A 13,744-nucleotide genomic window follows, 5' to 3' on the forward strand; every position below is an offset into this window, starting at 1 on the left:
GGACGTAACTCTGAAAACCAGGACTGTCCCAGGTAAATCACCCTGGTCACCCTTAACCTCAATCCTACCCCACATAATTTTGTTCAAACAGTAAATTCCCTCAAACATTATTAGTTATCTAGATAAATCACTGTACAGTTCAGTCTGATATCTGTTCATAAAGGGTTTGGTAAAACTACTTAAAGTTTTATACATGAGGCTGACATTAGCATTAGCATGCTGGAAAAAAGTCAGAGAAACCATTAGGCAACCATGAGGCATATTCTTTTGGTTTCTAATGGTTCCTGATGGTTTCCTAATGGTTTCTAATGACTATGTTTTCCTAAAGGTTAAGTTTGTTTTTCTAATAGGATTCTATTATCTCCTACACAAATATAAATGACTTTAACTGGTCTCTACTAAAGATTCCTACAGGAATCGAATGGTTCGTACTGGTTTCTTCAAATGAACCATTTGAAGGCTGAAAAAATTTATTTAATCGATTAACCGAATTTGTTGATAAAAACGATTTTTTTTTGCAAATTCGAGTAAAAAAAAAAAAAGAGAGAAATTTAAATTGTATTTTTTTTTCCCCACCAAGGTTTTTTCGGACTTTCTTTGCATTCCGTCCGCGATGTGAGCAGCCCCCTCTTTGTTTACATGTGTTTACCGTTTGAGTAGGCTATATGTGAGCCACAGGAATGTTCAATTTTTTATTCGCACTATGCTAAGATGCTAAGGGAAGAGTTTATTTATTTATTTTTAATTGTGATGTTATATGTTATAAAATATGTAGTTGTCTGATTTCTTAATCAGAAAATTTAAGCTACTGTGAAGTTGCTGTTGCACTTATGCTTAAACCTGGTTTAAAGCTTGAAATTGTTGAATGACAGAGCTTCAATTACTTTTGATTTTAGGATTGTTCTATCGATTTTAACTATTGAGGACAATCACAGCAATGAAGCTGCACTTTTTTTTAGGCAAAATCCCCCAGCACGATTCCAATGGTTTCTTCTAATGGTTCATACTGGTTTCTTCTAATGTTTCCTAATGGTTTCTTCTAATGTTTCCTAATGGTTTTTTCTAATGGTTCATACTGGTTTCTTCTGTTTCCTACTAGTTTCTTCTAATGGTTTTTATTAATGTTTCCTACTGGTTTCTTCTATTAGTTCCTAATGGTTACTTCTAATGTTTCCTAATGGTTTCTTCTAGTGCTTCTTAATGGTTTATTCTAATGGTTTATTCTAATGGTTTCTATTAACTCATTCAGTGCCAGCCATTTTCAAATTTTCTACCCCCCTCAGTGCCAGCCGTTTTTGAGCATTTTGACTGATTTTAAAGACCCACAGAATATTTTCTACTATGACAATCTGAAATCTGACACCAGATTCTGAAAGGGTGAAATCTCTACTTTCATCAAAAAAAAAACAAAACATTTGTTTCTGGCTCGTTTCGTTCTTTTGTAATCAGCCATTGAATAGATCAAGTTTTACACAAATCTTCAGTTTCAGAGCAAAAAGCTGAGAAAAAAAGCCTTTTTCTAAAAAAAAATACCCTGTCAGTGACTTTAAAGCTATTTTTTTTTTTTTTTGCTTTAGTGACAACTCTAACATCTGATCATTGTTTCCTTATATATGTATAAAAAAAAACACTGAGACTGGGTTTTTGATGGCAAAATTATTATTATTTATCTATCTGGGTCAGAGTTGAATGGATTTCTTACTGTATTTTGGCTTTCTGCCAAGTTTCTCTCCCGTCAGTCTGCACACACGCAACTTCCTGTTCCTCCCAGACATGCAGAGTGTCACAGCGTTCCCCGTTTTTTTATTTTTTATTATTGTTTTATCTCACCATCACCACACTATCCATGAGTTCCACACGTGCTCTGGTGGAGTGTGCGCTGCTGGGAACGTCAATTCTCGTATGTAGCGCCATTTTCTGTGTCGTAAACGCCTTTCCTCCTCTCCCTCTTAGCTCTGCTGAGCATGGATGATCTCTCAGCCAAAGGTGCTGCCACTCCTACGTGTCACCTATTATTTTGCTATCTGGCTCACAGGCTGGGGGTATTTTGTACCCCCCCTCCCCCTCCCTCCTCCCAACAAGCATCGATGACCCGTTTGGCCCAGTTAGTTGATGGTGTTATCTCACCACCTCAACATTATTAATAATCCACTCAGGTCCACACATGTTCTGTGTAAGTATATGGTGCTGTGAGCTGCTGGATACGTCACAATATCACTCTCTAGCGCCATTATCTCACTCGTTCCTGCTTCTTCCTCCTTTGCTGGGTAGTATTAGTGGCTAACCTTTTATCTAAAGGTGTACTGCTGCCATCTTCAGTGCACAGTTGGTCACTACATCACCCCACAGCTTAGATATTGATGAGGGACCTCCGCCAGGGTGTTTTCTAGTAATCCCGGTGAAAAAAGGCAAATGACGAGTTATCTCGTCAATGGCACTGAGCGTTTGGATTTGAAATGAGTGAGTTAATGTTTCCTGTTAATGTTTACTGGATTTTTCAGCAGGGCAAGGTGTCATGAAGGCTGTCATTAAGTGTCGTTCGCTAAAATGTGACACCTTTGGAGCTATGTTGGCATTTTTTTGGGAGTGTTAGGTGGAGGGGTCGGTTAGGTTAACGAACAACACTTAAGGTTGGAGTTGTTGACACCTTATTCATGCTAATGACAGGTGTCATGTCATAATAATGACAGCATAATGTCAGCCTTTATGTATAAAACTTCAAGTGTTACCAAAGGTTTAGACGTGGTTCCTGACTGTTTTGGTTTCATGTACACCACCTGTATCCTATTTTCTCTATTGTGGGTTGTTTATGTTAGTGTTTTTCAACCTTTAAAGAGCCAAGGTACATCTTTTCCTTGGAAAAAAAAAAAAAAAAAAACAATTCCATGCAACACCATCAACCAAAAATGTTTTTAAAAAAATTAAACTTTGTAGCATATATTATCTATATAAGTCATTCTTATCAATGTGTTTTAAATAAGAATCAAATTAACACAAGGAAAAAAAGAATCTTCTTTTTGATAAAAAGTGTAAAAAAGTAACAATCTGCAGTCATTTTGTGTTTTTAATAGGAATCAAATGAACAACAAATGTACAATTAACAATTATCACATATTTCTATGATATATATATATATATATATATAAATATATTATTATTATATATATATAATTTAATTTTGTTATGTATTGTTAAATGTTAAGAATTGAGGCTGTTATGGAGGGATGTGATGTTCAAGAATGAACCAACTCAAGTTTATTAACATAAACAATGAGAACTGAGTGAAGTTGTATGTCATTCTTTTTAATTAGACCAATTAGGTGAGATTGAATAATTTTCCACGAAAAACCCTGGTTCATGTGAGCAGGCTTGCGTGACCCCTTTCTTGTAGAACAGGGAGACTGTAATAGTCCTGTAATACCACAAATTTATTTTTCTACCATTCACAATAATAAAGGCACAAAATTGCCTTCCAAAAAACTTTAAAAATGCACAAAAACTGTATGTTACAATTTGTATAATAATAATAATCTGTATAAAATTACTATTTGTGTGGTGGGTGCATGTATTGCTTTTGCCTCCTGTCCATCCTGAATGTGCCGCGGCTAGCACAAAAGTCGTAAACGCAAAGGCTACAATAGAAATATTTAAAAAATAAAACACCTGACAATAATAAAACATATAATTTTTAAAACTTTATTATTATTATTATTTATATATTTATTATTTGAGGCTAGGTACCAAATGGTCTTTGGCCACTGGAACGGCACTGTTGACAACCTTACACTTAGTATGTCTCTGTAGACAAAAATAAAACTAAACACAGATATTCATAAACCACAGTGAGATCAAAACGATACATTTTTGGTACTGGTGTGCTTTATGTACTCTTTCTATGTCTTATATAGCAGCCATCACTTTCCATAAATGTTGAATACTTAATACTTAACTCCTGCCAAAGAAAAATGATAACAGAGCTGTAAAAATAACCTTCACGAATATGAAATTCAAAGGACAACTACTGGGGCAAGGAAATAAACTCAAGGGAACGAAGGTGCACATCAATGAAAACCTGACGAAACAAAATGCAAGCATTGCATGGAAGGCACGCCAAATAAAAAAAGGAGGAAAGATTGTGAAGACGTGGTCAAAAAACTGCAGGATTTATATCCTGGAAGAAGAGGACGGAAAACCAGTTCTCATCAAAACGATGGAAAACTTGGGAAAATACGAAGGATCCACCTAAACAACAACACTACTGATGGTAATCATGGATATGGACCCAGATCTATATAAACACTGGAAACAAAACTCAGACTGTGATTATTTTACGGAGACTGAATTAAATGTGGAAACCAAGAGTGAAAAAGGTCTGTCATTTATTCATTTCAATTGCTAGGTGGTGGGGTGATTAAGGATTACATTAAATTTAAATTCAAAGTGTTTATTGTCATATGTGCAGTTAGAAACACGTTTTCTTGTACAATGAAATTACTACCTTGCTTATGAACTAAGATATAATAATGTGTTTATACAAGTTAAATCTAACAGTGGAAAATACAACACTGCTAATAGAACTAACAACAGCAGTTAGAAACACGCTTATGAACTAAGATATATTACATTAAAATACTACCTTGCTTGTGAACTAGGATATGATAATGTGTTTATACAAGTTGGATCTGACAGTGGAGAATACAACACTGCCAATAGAGCTGACAACAGCTGGATTACCCTTGATGTAGAGACAAAACAAGCTGCAAACTTGTATGTCCAAAAGAGACATTCCCGAGTGGTGACATTATGGATGAAAAGGGAAAAACCTTCCAAACACCATCGAAAGAGGAACTGTTCTTGAACTGGAGGAATGCTAACAACGTCTGGCAGGGAACAAGGCCAACTCGAACAAAGATAGAGAGGAGGACAACACTGACTACAGATGAGAATACACAAAAAAGGACGGTTCAGAAGAACTCAAGAATGTTTGACCAGAGAGACATGTAAACCCATGTAAATTTGCGATGGTAAAACAGGGGACGGGACCCGGATAAGCAAACTGCTTCTCTCGTCTCCTTTTTCGGCATGTACAAAAAAGAAAAAAAAAAAAAAATGTGAAAAAAAAAAAAAGTGAATGTAACCATGTCGGAAATAAACTGAATAAATAAAAAAAAAAAAATAATAATAATAAGGCATTGAACCAAAATAACTGCAGTGCATTAATCCTTTATATATTACATTTTTAGATAAAGCAATTATAATTTCAAACATTTACATGAGATCTCCTATAGAAAATTGGTGTGATATAAAATAAGTACATTTAAAAAACAAACTCCAATGTTAAGGCACATAAACAGGCTATGTCTTTGCTCTCACAAAAAATTGAGAAGTGTAAACTTTACTGTAAATGAAATGGCAGATGATTCCAATCAAATTATGGGAAATATGTCAGCCTTTTTAAAGGGTGTCCCAATATAACTTATTCACTTCCGATACGATACCGATATTGCTGGCGTGAGTATTGGCTGATACCGATCCAATGTCATCACAAATTATACATACCTTTATTACTTATTTAGTATCATGGATTATAAGAAAAAGACTTGATCAAGTGATATTACTCATAGAACAATACTCAGGGTATGAGGAAAAACTGACACATTCATTATTAACCAATGGGTTACATTGATTTTAACCTTAAACGTACAATTATTCTACAGTTTAATTAAAAAAAACCTTGAAAAATAACCTTGATAAATTCACCCATCCATCTTCAGACCTGCTTTGTCCTATTTCAGGGTCTTGTGGGTCTGCTGGTGCCTATCTCCAGCTCACACTGGGCGCTAGGCAGGGGTACACCCTGGACAGGGCGCCAGTCCTTTGCAGGGCAACACACAGATAGACAGCCACTCACACTCACTCCTATGGATAATTTAAAGACTCCAATCAACCTAACAGTCATGTTTTTGGATTGTGGGAGAAAGCTGGAGTACCTGGAGAAAACCCACGCAGCACAGGGAGAACATGCAAACCCCACACAGAAAGGACCCAAGTGTCCACCCCAGGGCCTTTTTGCTGTGAGGCGGACGTGCAAACCACTAAGCTACCATAAAATACAAATACTTGTTTTTTTGTTTTTTATATCGGACCAATATTCGCTTTCAATATTGGATTGGGACACCCTTACTTTTTTGATTGTACATTTAGAGGGAGCTGCAGTAGGTAGAGTCTCTCTCTGGAAGCCCTCAGTCATTCTGTAATCATTTTGCAGGCCTTAGTGTTTGGACATTTCGTAAATTAGGTCACTGAAAGCCTTTGTAAAATTCATGTTAAAATCTTTTTGACCATCATAAATCAGCGAGAGCAATCTATGTAGATATTGTGAATATGGAGAATATCTTCCTGTTAGTTAATCTAAAACCACACAAAAACTTGTGTGTTATACATTTTAGTCGGACTTCATTGTTTTGAAGTTGTGATCTCTTGTTCCAAATACTTGTGTATCTCTTTACCTTTACTGCAACAGTACATTAACAGGTTATTCAGTGATTTTGAACACCTTCTGTAATTCCTCTTCAAAAAGCTGTTTTAGTCGTTCACCCATGGAAAGAAATTCAGGATTACTCTGATGAAAGAAAGCACGATATTAAACACAGTTTTTAAAAAAAACAGATATAAAAAGATACACATTGGAAAACTATTATTAATACATAATGTCTCTCCAGGATTTTGCGGCCAATTTCTGTGATTGTTGCAGGCTAAAATATCTGATTTTGCGGCAGCTTTTTCAAAACACTGCATTAAAAGTTGTGGCATTTTGAGGCTTTATTATTTTCTATAACTTTGCCTAAAATGGTCAATTTGCCAAAAAACCTGAATGCCTTTTAATTATTTCATAACAATACAGAAAAGGGTTCAGATTTACATTAATTTAACAAGGTATGGGCACGCACGCACGCACGCACGCACGCACGCACGCACGCACGCACGCACGCACGCACGCACGCACGCACGCACGCACGCACGCACGCACGCACGCACGCACGCACGCACGCACGCACGCACGCACGCACGCACGCACGCACGCACGCACGCACACACACACACACACACACACACACACACACACACACACACACACACACACACACACACACACACACACACACACACACACACACACACACACACACACACACACACACACACACACACACACACACACACACACACACACACACACACACACACGGCGGACGGACTTTAGCCACGTTGTGCTGCCAAATCAACCGGAATCTTTAGTCAGATTGGTTAAAATTGAGAATTGCAGGGCTGTGCAGAATTCGCGGGGATTTGCTGAATTTGCATTAATAGTTGCGATCGCAACATCGCAAATTCCTGGAGGGTCTGACTGTTTGACCGTGCATAGCAGCGTCTTTTTCCAGTATCTCACCTGATTGTAGGATGCAGAGTTGGTGAAAATGAGCCGGACGTCAGACACAAACTGACCAACAGTTTTGTATTGATTCCTCTGGAGTTTTTCTTTTACTTTTTCCAGCCACATTGGAGTTTTGATGAAATTTGAGTAACTATTAATCTGCGGGTGCCAAGCAGAAACAGACAGGTTTGGACCTATCTAGGATCATCATCACAATGAATAAAAGAACTTACTAAGAGGGTGGGGTCTGTAGCAAATATTTGCTCCTTGTCAGCACTGAACAGATGCAGAATGAGGTACTGGCACTCCTGTTGGGGTAAATTTATGGTTAGGTAAGTTGGGTGGGATCACTGTGGCAGGACCACAGAGAATGAAACACTAACCATTAAATATCCGGAGATCTGATTGAACAAGACGGCTTCTGTTTCCTTCACGTCTGAATCCTGCCATTCTTGATTTGCTTTAAAAACACAGAAGGTGCACATCCACTTCTGCTTGTCCCTGCAACAAAACACAAACGGAACAGAACAATCATTAATACTAGTGGTGGGACAAGATTAACAAAATGGATCTAATTAATGAGAGACTTTGTAATAAATTAATCTTGATTAATCTCAATCAATCGCATAACAATATTTGACACGAGAAGCAACGTTTTTTTTTAATTTAAAAGGATTTTGGTATATGACCAGGGTTCTCACCAGGAATTTTTCACAGCATAGGGGAAACGTGTAGCATGCACCACCGGCACGGAAAGTGTTGTTTGTTCCAGCCTTATTTTAAAGCCTAAAGTTGTTTGTTGAATTGGTGAAGGGTCATGATGAATGTAGTAATAGAGTTACTAATGCTTGGTATACATTAAGTCCTAATAAAGAGTCATACACACTGTATAGACAAGAAATAACATTTTATCCTTAAGACTGATTCCAAGATGTGCTTTTCAAATTTAAATGAGGTATTATGTGGGACCTGCAGTAATTTTGGAAGCGCTTTAATCAGGCCGAAATAACAAAACCCGGCCCGAGAGGACACGGCCCTAACCTGTCCGACCCGAATGAAGCCGACGTATCTTTAAGCCTGAACATGTTTCAACCAGACGGTATTCACATCCATGCGCGCGTATGTAGAATGATCCGTGGTGAATTATAAACATGACGAGCAGCTTCATGTGCCGCTACACGTTAGGTCCTGGTTGAAGCACTGTTTATATTGGACAGTGATTACTGTTACCAAGCAGAGGATGCAGACATGCAGCATTGAGGGCAGCTAAGTGGCTACAGGGGTCCTCAGGTAAAGACGGGAACATCCGACCAAATTGCCTGTATTAAATAGATGGTGCGGCTGATGTTTGTGTTTCTCAATTATTCAGATTAAAAAGAGAGTTAAAACAACCCGTGCACCCCAGTAAGTCCTTTTTGTGTCTAAATCAAAAACAATTACTACAATGGTAACGATTAAAAGTAGAAATCAACAGAAAATCCCCAACGTTGCTGAAAACTGAATGTAGGGGGTGACATCACTCCATAGGGGAGCAAAATTACAACATTGGGGACCCCTACGCTCAACAGGGCTGGCAAGAACCCTGCAGCGCATGTATTGCAAGTAGCCGTCGGGTTAGTGGGCTGAGGTAGTTTAAAAAACGTGGACTCTACGCGGTGTGTATCTTCCACATGACGTCACTGATGCCGAGAATAGATTTTAACTGAATAGATCGGCCCTATTTTTAGGATTCCCAACCTACAATTTTCAATTTTCGGTGCATCCTTACTTTCAACTATACCTCTACCTTGCACTCTCATCTTAGACCTCTTCCATCCATGTTGGCAAAGAACAACACAGACGCTTCACCTTTTAAGGCCTGAAGAATGACTGATAATTGAACATTTATGAGAAGGAGTGTCCGTCGGGTGATTCAGTGATGTCATATTGATGTAGTTAGTTTCTAATGGTTGGAACAAATGGTTTGTTTGGTTACCATAGCTAAAGGAATGATGTTTGGACTGCTTGAATGACATCCGTGATAACTCTTCTACAAAAGGGTGGGGACATGTGTCAATCCAATGAGAAACAGTTAACACATGATGGGCAAGATGTGTCTTGTGCTCTGCTGAGTGTCATGATAAAAACCAAATGGATCCAGTTTCTTTAATCAGGTCAAAGCAATCGAGAAAAACTGTAATACATTTCGTCGCCCGTGTTAGTGAACTCACCTTACTGTGCCATCATCGACAAACGGCAGGTGGCAGTTCTGGTGGAAGGATCGAGGGCAGTGATCACACTCCACTAACATTTGACCATCACTTTGACAGATGCAACATTGATCGTCATTATTTTCATTGTCCTGCAAAGACATTGAGATTTTAACCGCAGGATGCAGGTGCTGGCCCGCATTACACTGCATTAACATTAGCATTAACTAGCATTAGCATTAATTAATCAACATTAGCTAGCATAGACATTAACATAGACACAACATTAACATTAGCTAGCATAAACATTAGCATAGACATTAACATTAACTAGCATTAACTCGCATCAGCATTACCTAACATTCACACTAACATGAGCATTAGCAAGCAGCATTAACATAAACCTATTGTTAACATTAGCCTAGCATTAACATTAAAACTAACCTAGCATTAGCATTAACTTAGCTTAAACTCAACAATACACCACATTTGCAGCACTGTGACAGTCAAGTGGACTCATGTGAGAAATATAAGAATAATACTGTTTAAAAGATTTAGGTATGAGTATTTTACATTTTTTTTAAAAACAAAACAACTACTTTCAATGTGAAATATTATTGTACTTTTTCGAGCTAATCAGTTGAAATTTACCAGGTCTTTGGGTTGGGGCTTGCAAATATTGCATTTGCACAACACACTATGGATCTGCAGAACATCCTGATAAAAAAAATAAAAACATCTTTATAGTCTTTTGGGTCTGAAATCATAGGTCATTAAAACAAATAAAGATCTCTGTTTAAATTAGGGCTATTTTAAATAATTGTAACATCCAGTTTGATGTTTTAAATGAGTGATTTATTACAACTGAACCTCTGTTACCTTTAACAGGACACTGAGTGGTTGCCCTTCATACGTAATGTCTTTCCTCCAGGAGGTGTAATTCTCACTCAAGGCCTCTTTTGTAAACTCCTCCGGACACATCCAGCCTGTGTCTGTGCGTATGCTCTTCCCGATATTCCCTGGCGTGACAAGTCAATAAAAAAATGGGGGGAAAAAATCATGTTTTCTTTATTTGTAAACACTTCTGCTTAGTTTTGGGTTCAATTTGGGAATATATCTGCTGATTTTATGGTAATTTAAAGGTCCTATATCATGCTAAACCTACCTTTGTTTTAAGCTTTTAACCTTGTTACAATAATTCCTTATCAAAAACACCCCAAGGTGGGCTCCTTCCTGCATTTCTGACCAATCCTCACGAATCTTGCTCTCTGAGGAGCTGCTTCGCCGGGGCTCTAGGGCTACGTCATGAAATGGGCGGAACTCACACGGGGAGAGGCGGCGCTCCAGAGGAACCGTGCCTCTCAACTTCCGGGTTAAAAGAAAATAAGTCATATTTCTTAAAAGGGACATACTGTATTATACCAAATTTTCACTTTTTAAAACAGTTCCCTGTGGTCTAAATGACATAACTGTGCTGGGGTTTGGTCAGAACAACATGAATCCAGCAACAAAAGATGTTCAATACCCTGTGTAAAACAGCTGTTTGCGAGTGCTCCATTTTGGGGGGTGTCCCTGGAGTACCTCAACTTTTCGGGCTAAATGAAAGCGGTAACTTCTTGAATAAGCCTACATTCTGGGTGAACTCATCCTCTAGTAATTCCGTAAGTTGATAATTTAAACTGTAAAAGCGGCTTTGTCAATGAAAAGTGCCATAAACGTACAGCCAGAGGAGTCATCAGCCCTCTCTCTTTCCTGTCACCAGCGGAGTTTAGCTTGTGATGTCATAAACTCAGAAAATTTAAAACAGGGCACTTTTCTCTGTGTTGCAAGACTTACACAGACCACAAACAAAGGACTGGATTGATTTATTTCACGTTTTGTGTGCCGGTGGACACGGTGAAGTTACCTCATACGTGTTAAAAAAAACTGCAAAAGGGAATTTTTCATAATATGTCCCCTTTAATAAATTGGTATTTCATATGGCAAATTGTTAAATAATAACCATATGTGGCCGTAGTTTACTTTGAAAGGTTTAAAATGGCATGATATAGATCATTTAAATATAAAGCCATAACAAAAGCCATTTATGGTTACTTTTCCTAAATGGAGCTCATCAGTAGTTTGTCCTTTAAAACAGGGGTTCTCAACCTTGGGGTCAGTACCACATTTAGGGTTGCGGGACACTAGGAGGGGGGTCGCCAGATGCCTTCAAGAAACCAGGAATGTTTTTTTATTAATAATTTGAGCCCATTTTTGCTTATTTTTATTCTTTTCCTGCAACCACACCAAACTTGTCATATTCTAACGTGTTCTCATCACTTTTTCTTGTCATAATTTTACCCGTTAATGCATTTTTTCTACATTACTCCCATTTCTCCCACTTTAAAGCAACTTTCGGCACTTTTCCCACCTAATAATAATAATAATAATAATAAATTTTATTTGTAATGCACTATACATTTGATGCCAAACCTCAAAGTGCTACAGGATTAAAACAATACAACACAACATACATTAACTGTTAAAATAAGTTTCTGTAAAAAGGTGATATTTAAGTTTTTTCTTAAAAATGTCCTACGTTTGCTGGGCCCCGAGCAGTCTGGGAGGGCGTTCCACAGGCGGGGGGAAGCGGCTTCAAAGGCCCTGTCGCCCATTGTTTTGAGCCGTGTCCTGGGCGTGACCAGACGGTGCTGTTGGCCTGATCGGGTCCTGGTTGAGGTGTGTGATATGAGCAGTTCATTGAGGTAAGTGGGGGCTGCACCGTGCAGACAGTGATGGGTGTGCAGGAGGATCTTATATTCTATGCGGGACTGAATGGGGAGCCAGTGCAGTGTACGGAGGATGGGGGTGATGTGCTCGTGTTTCCGCACCCTCATCAGGACCCTAGCAGCACTGTTCAGCACAAACTGGAGTTTTTGGAGGCTCCTGCCAGGGATCCCGATGAGGAGTGCATTACAATAGTCCAACCTGGAGAAGATAAAGGCATGGACGAGCTTCTCTGCAGCAGGAAGGAAAAGGGAGGGGCGCAGTTTGGAAATACTACAGAGGTGAAAAAATGAAGTTTTGCAAATGGAGGTGACATGATTGTCAAAGGAAAGGTGGGGGTCAAATTTAACCCCCAGGTTTGTGACAAAGGGAGAGAGGGGAATCTCCTCCAGGCAGGAGCAGAGGCGGGGCAGCCATGGCAGAGGGGGAGCAGTGGGGAGTGATTTTAAGATATAGTTGTGTGTCGTCAGCATAGCAATGGAAATGAATTCCATACCTGCTGACGACACGACCCAGGGGGAGCATGGAGATGGTGAAGAGGGTTGAACCAAGTACGGAGCCCTGGGGGACCCCACAGGTGACAGTGTGGTGTCTAGATTTTGCATCCCCCATTGCTACGCGCGCTCTGTCAGTGAGGTAGGAGTGAAACCATTGAAGGGCGGTGCCAGAGATACCTTTGTAGTGCAGGAGTCGGTGCAGGAGGATATGGTGGTCTACAGTGTCAAACGCAGCAGAGGTCGAGAAGAATGAGGAAGGATGAGGAACCGGAATCAGAAGCCATCATCAGATCACTGGAGACTCTGATGAGAGCTGTTTCTGTGCTGTGGGAGGGACGAAAACCAAATTGGAATTCTCATACAGTGTTAGATTTGAGATGATTATGGAGCTGGGTGGAAACAACTTTTTCGAGGAGTTTGGAAATGAATGGGAGATTTGAGATTGGTCTGTAATTTGACAGTGGTTTAGGGTCCAAGGTGGGTTTTTTGAGGAGAGGTTTAATGAGAGCAGTTTTGAGGGAGGTTGGAACATGGCCAGTTTCTAAGGACAGGTTTATTATTTTGGTTATGAGGGGACTGATGGATTTGTTGAGGAGTTTTAAGCAGAGGAGATGGGAGGGGATCGAGGCGGCAAGTGGATGGGTTAGATTTACGCATTGTTGTGAGGGAGAATTGTGGTAGGTTTGTGCGATGGGTGTCCTGGTAGGCCAACTTATGCACTGTCAGGCCAGATGTTTTGCTGGCACGCTCCAGGACATGGCCAGACCTCTTCATCCCTCTCAGCTCGTCTGTAAACCAGGGAGCAGAGCGGGTAAATGTGACAGTCCAGGTTTTCATTGGAGCAAGAGAGTTAAGAA

The 13,744-nt window shown here is 39.2% G+C and overlaps 1 protein-coding gene across 3 annotated transcripts in view; it reads right to left on the bottom strand.

The window, feature by feature from the left end:
• Window positions 1-6,030: 6,030 nt before the first annotated feature.
• The window catches only part of LOC114467841 (nuclear body protein SP140-like), a 44,519-nt gene continuing 36,805 nt past the window's right edge, over window positions 6,031-13,744 (bottom strand). Inside the window, exons 1-8 of one of the 3 annotated variants that reach the window (XM_028454313.1) lie at window positions 12,203-13,175; window positions 10,504-10,643; window positions 10,276-10,341; window positions 9,646-9,776; window positions 7,819-7,936; window positions 7,669-7,743; window positions 7,451-7,594; window positions 6,031-6,622 (exon numbers count right to left, since the gene is read on the bottom strand). In XM_028454313.1, the coding sequence (XP_028310114.1) occupies window positions 6,536-6,622; window positions 7,451-7,594; window positions 7,669-7,743; window positions 7,819-7,936; window positions 9,646-9,776; window positions 10,276-10,341; window positions 10,504-10,643; window positions 12,203-12,995 (1,554 nt within the window). In that variant the 5' untranslated portion in view covers window positions 12,996-13,175 and the 3' untranslated portion in view covers window positions 6,031-6,535. Of the gene's footprint in view, window positions 6,623-7,450; window positions 7,595-7,668; window positions 7,744-7,818; window positions 7,937-9,645; window positions 9,777-10,275; window positions 10,342-10,503; window positions 10,644-12,202; window positions 13,176-13,744 lie in introns of those variants that run through there. The other 2 variants (XM_028454312.1, XM_028454311.1) reach the window with 2 other exon arrangements.

The sequence above is a fragment of the Gouania willdenowi genome, chromosome 8 (assembly GCF_900634775.1).
Source record: "Gouania willdenowi chromosome 8, fGouWil2.1, whole genome shotgun sequence".
Classification (NCBI taxonomy): Eukaryota; Metazoa; Chordata; class Actinopteri; order Blenniiformes; family Gobiesocidae; genus Gouania; species Gouania willdenowi.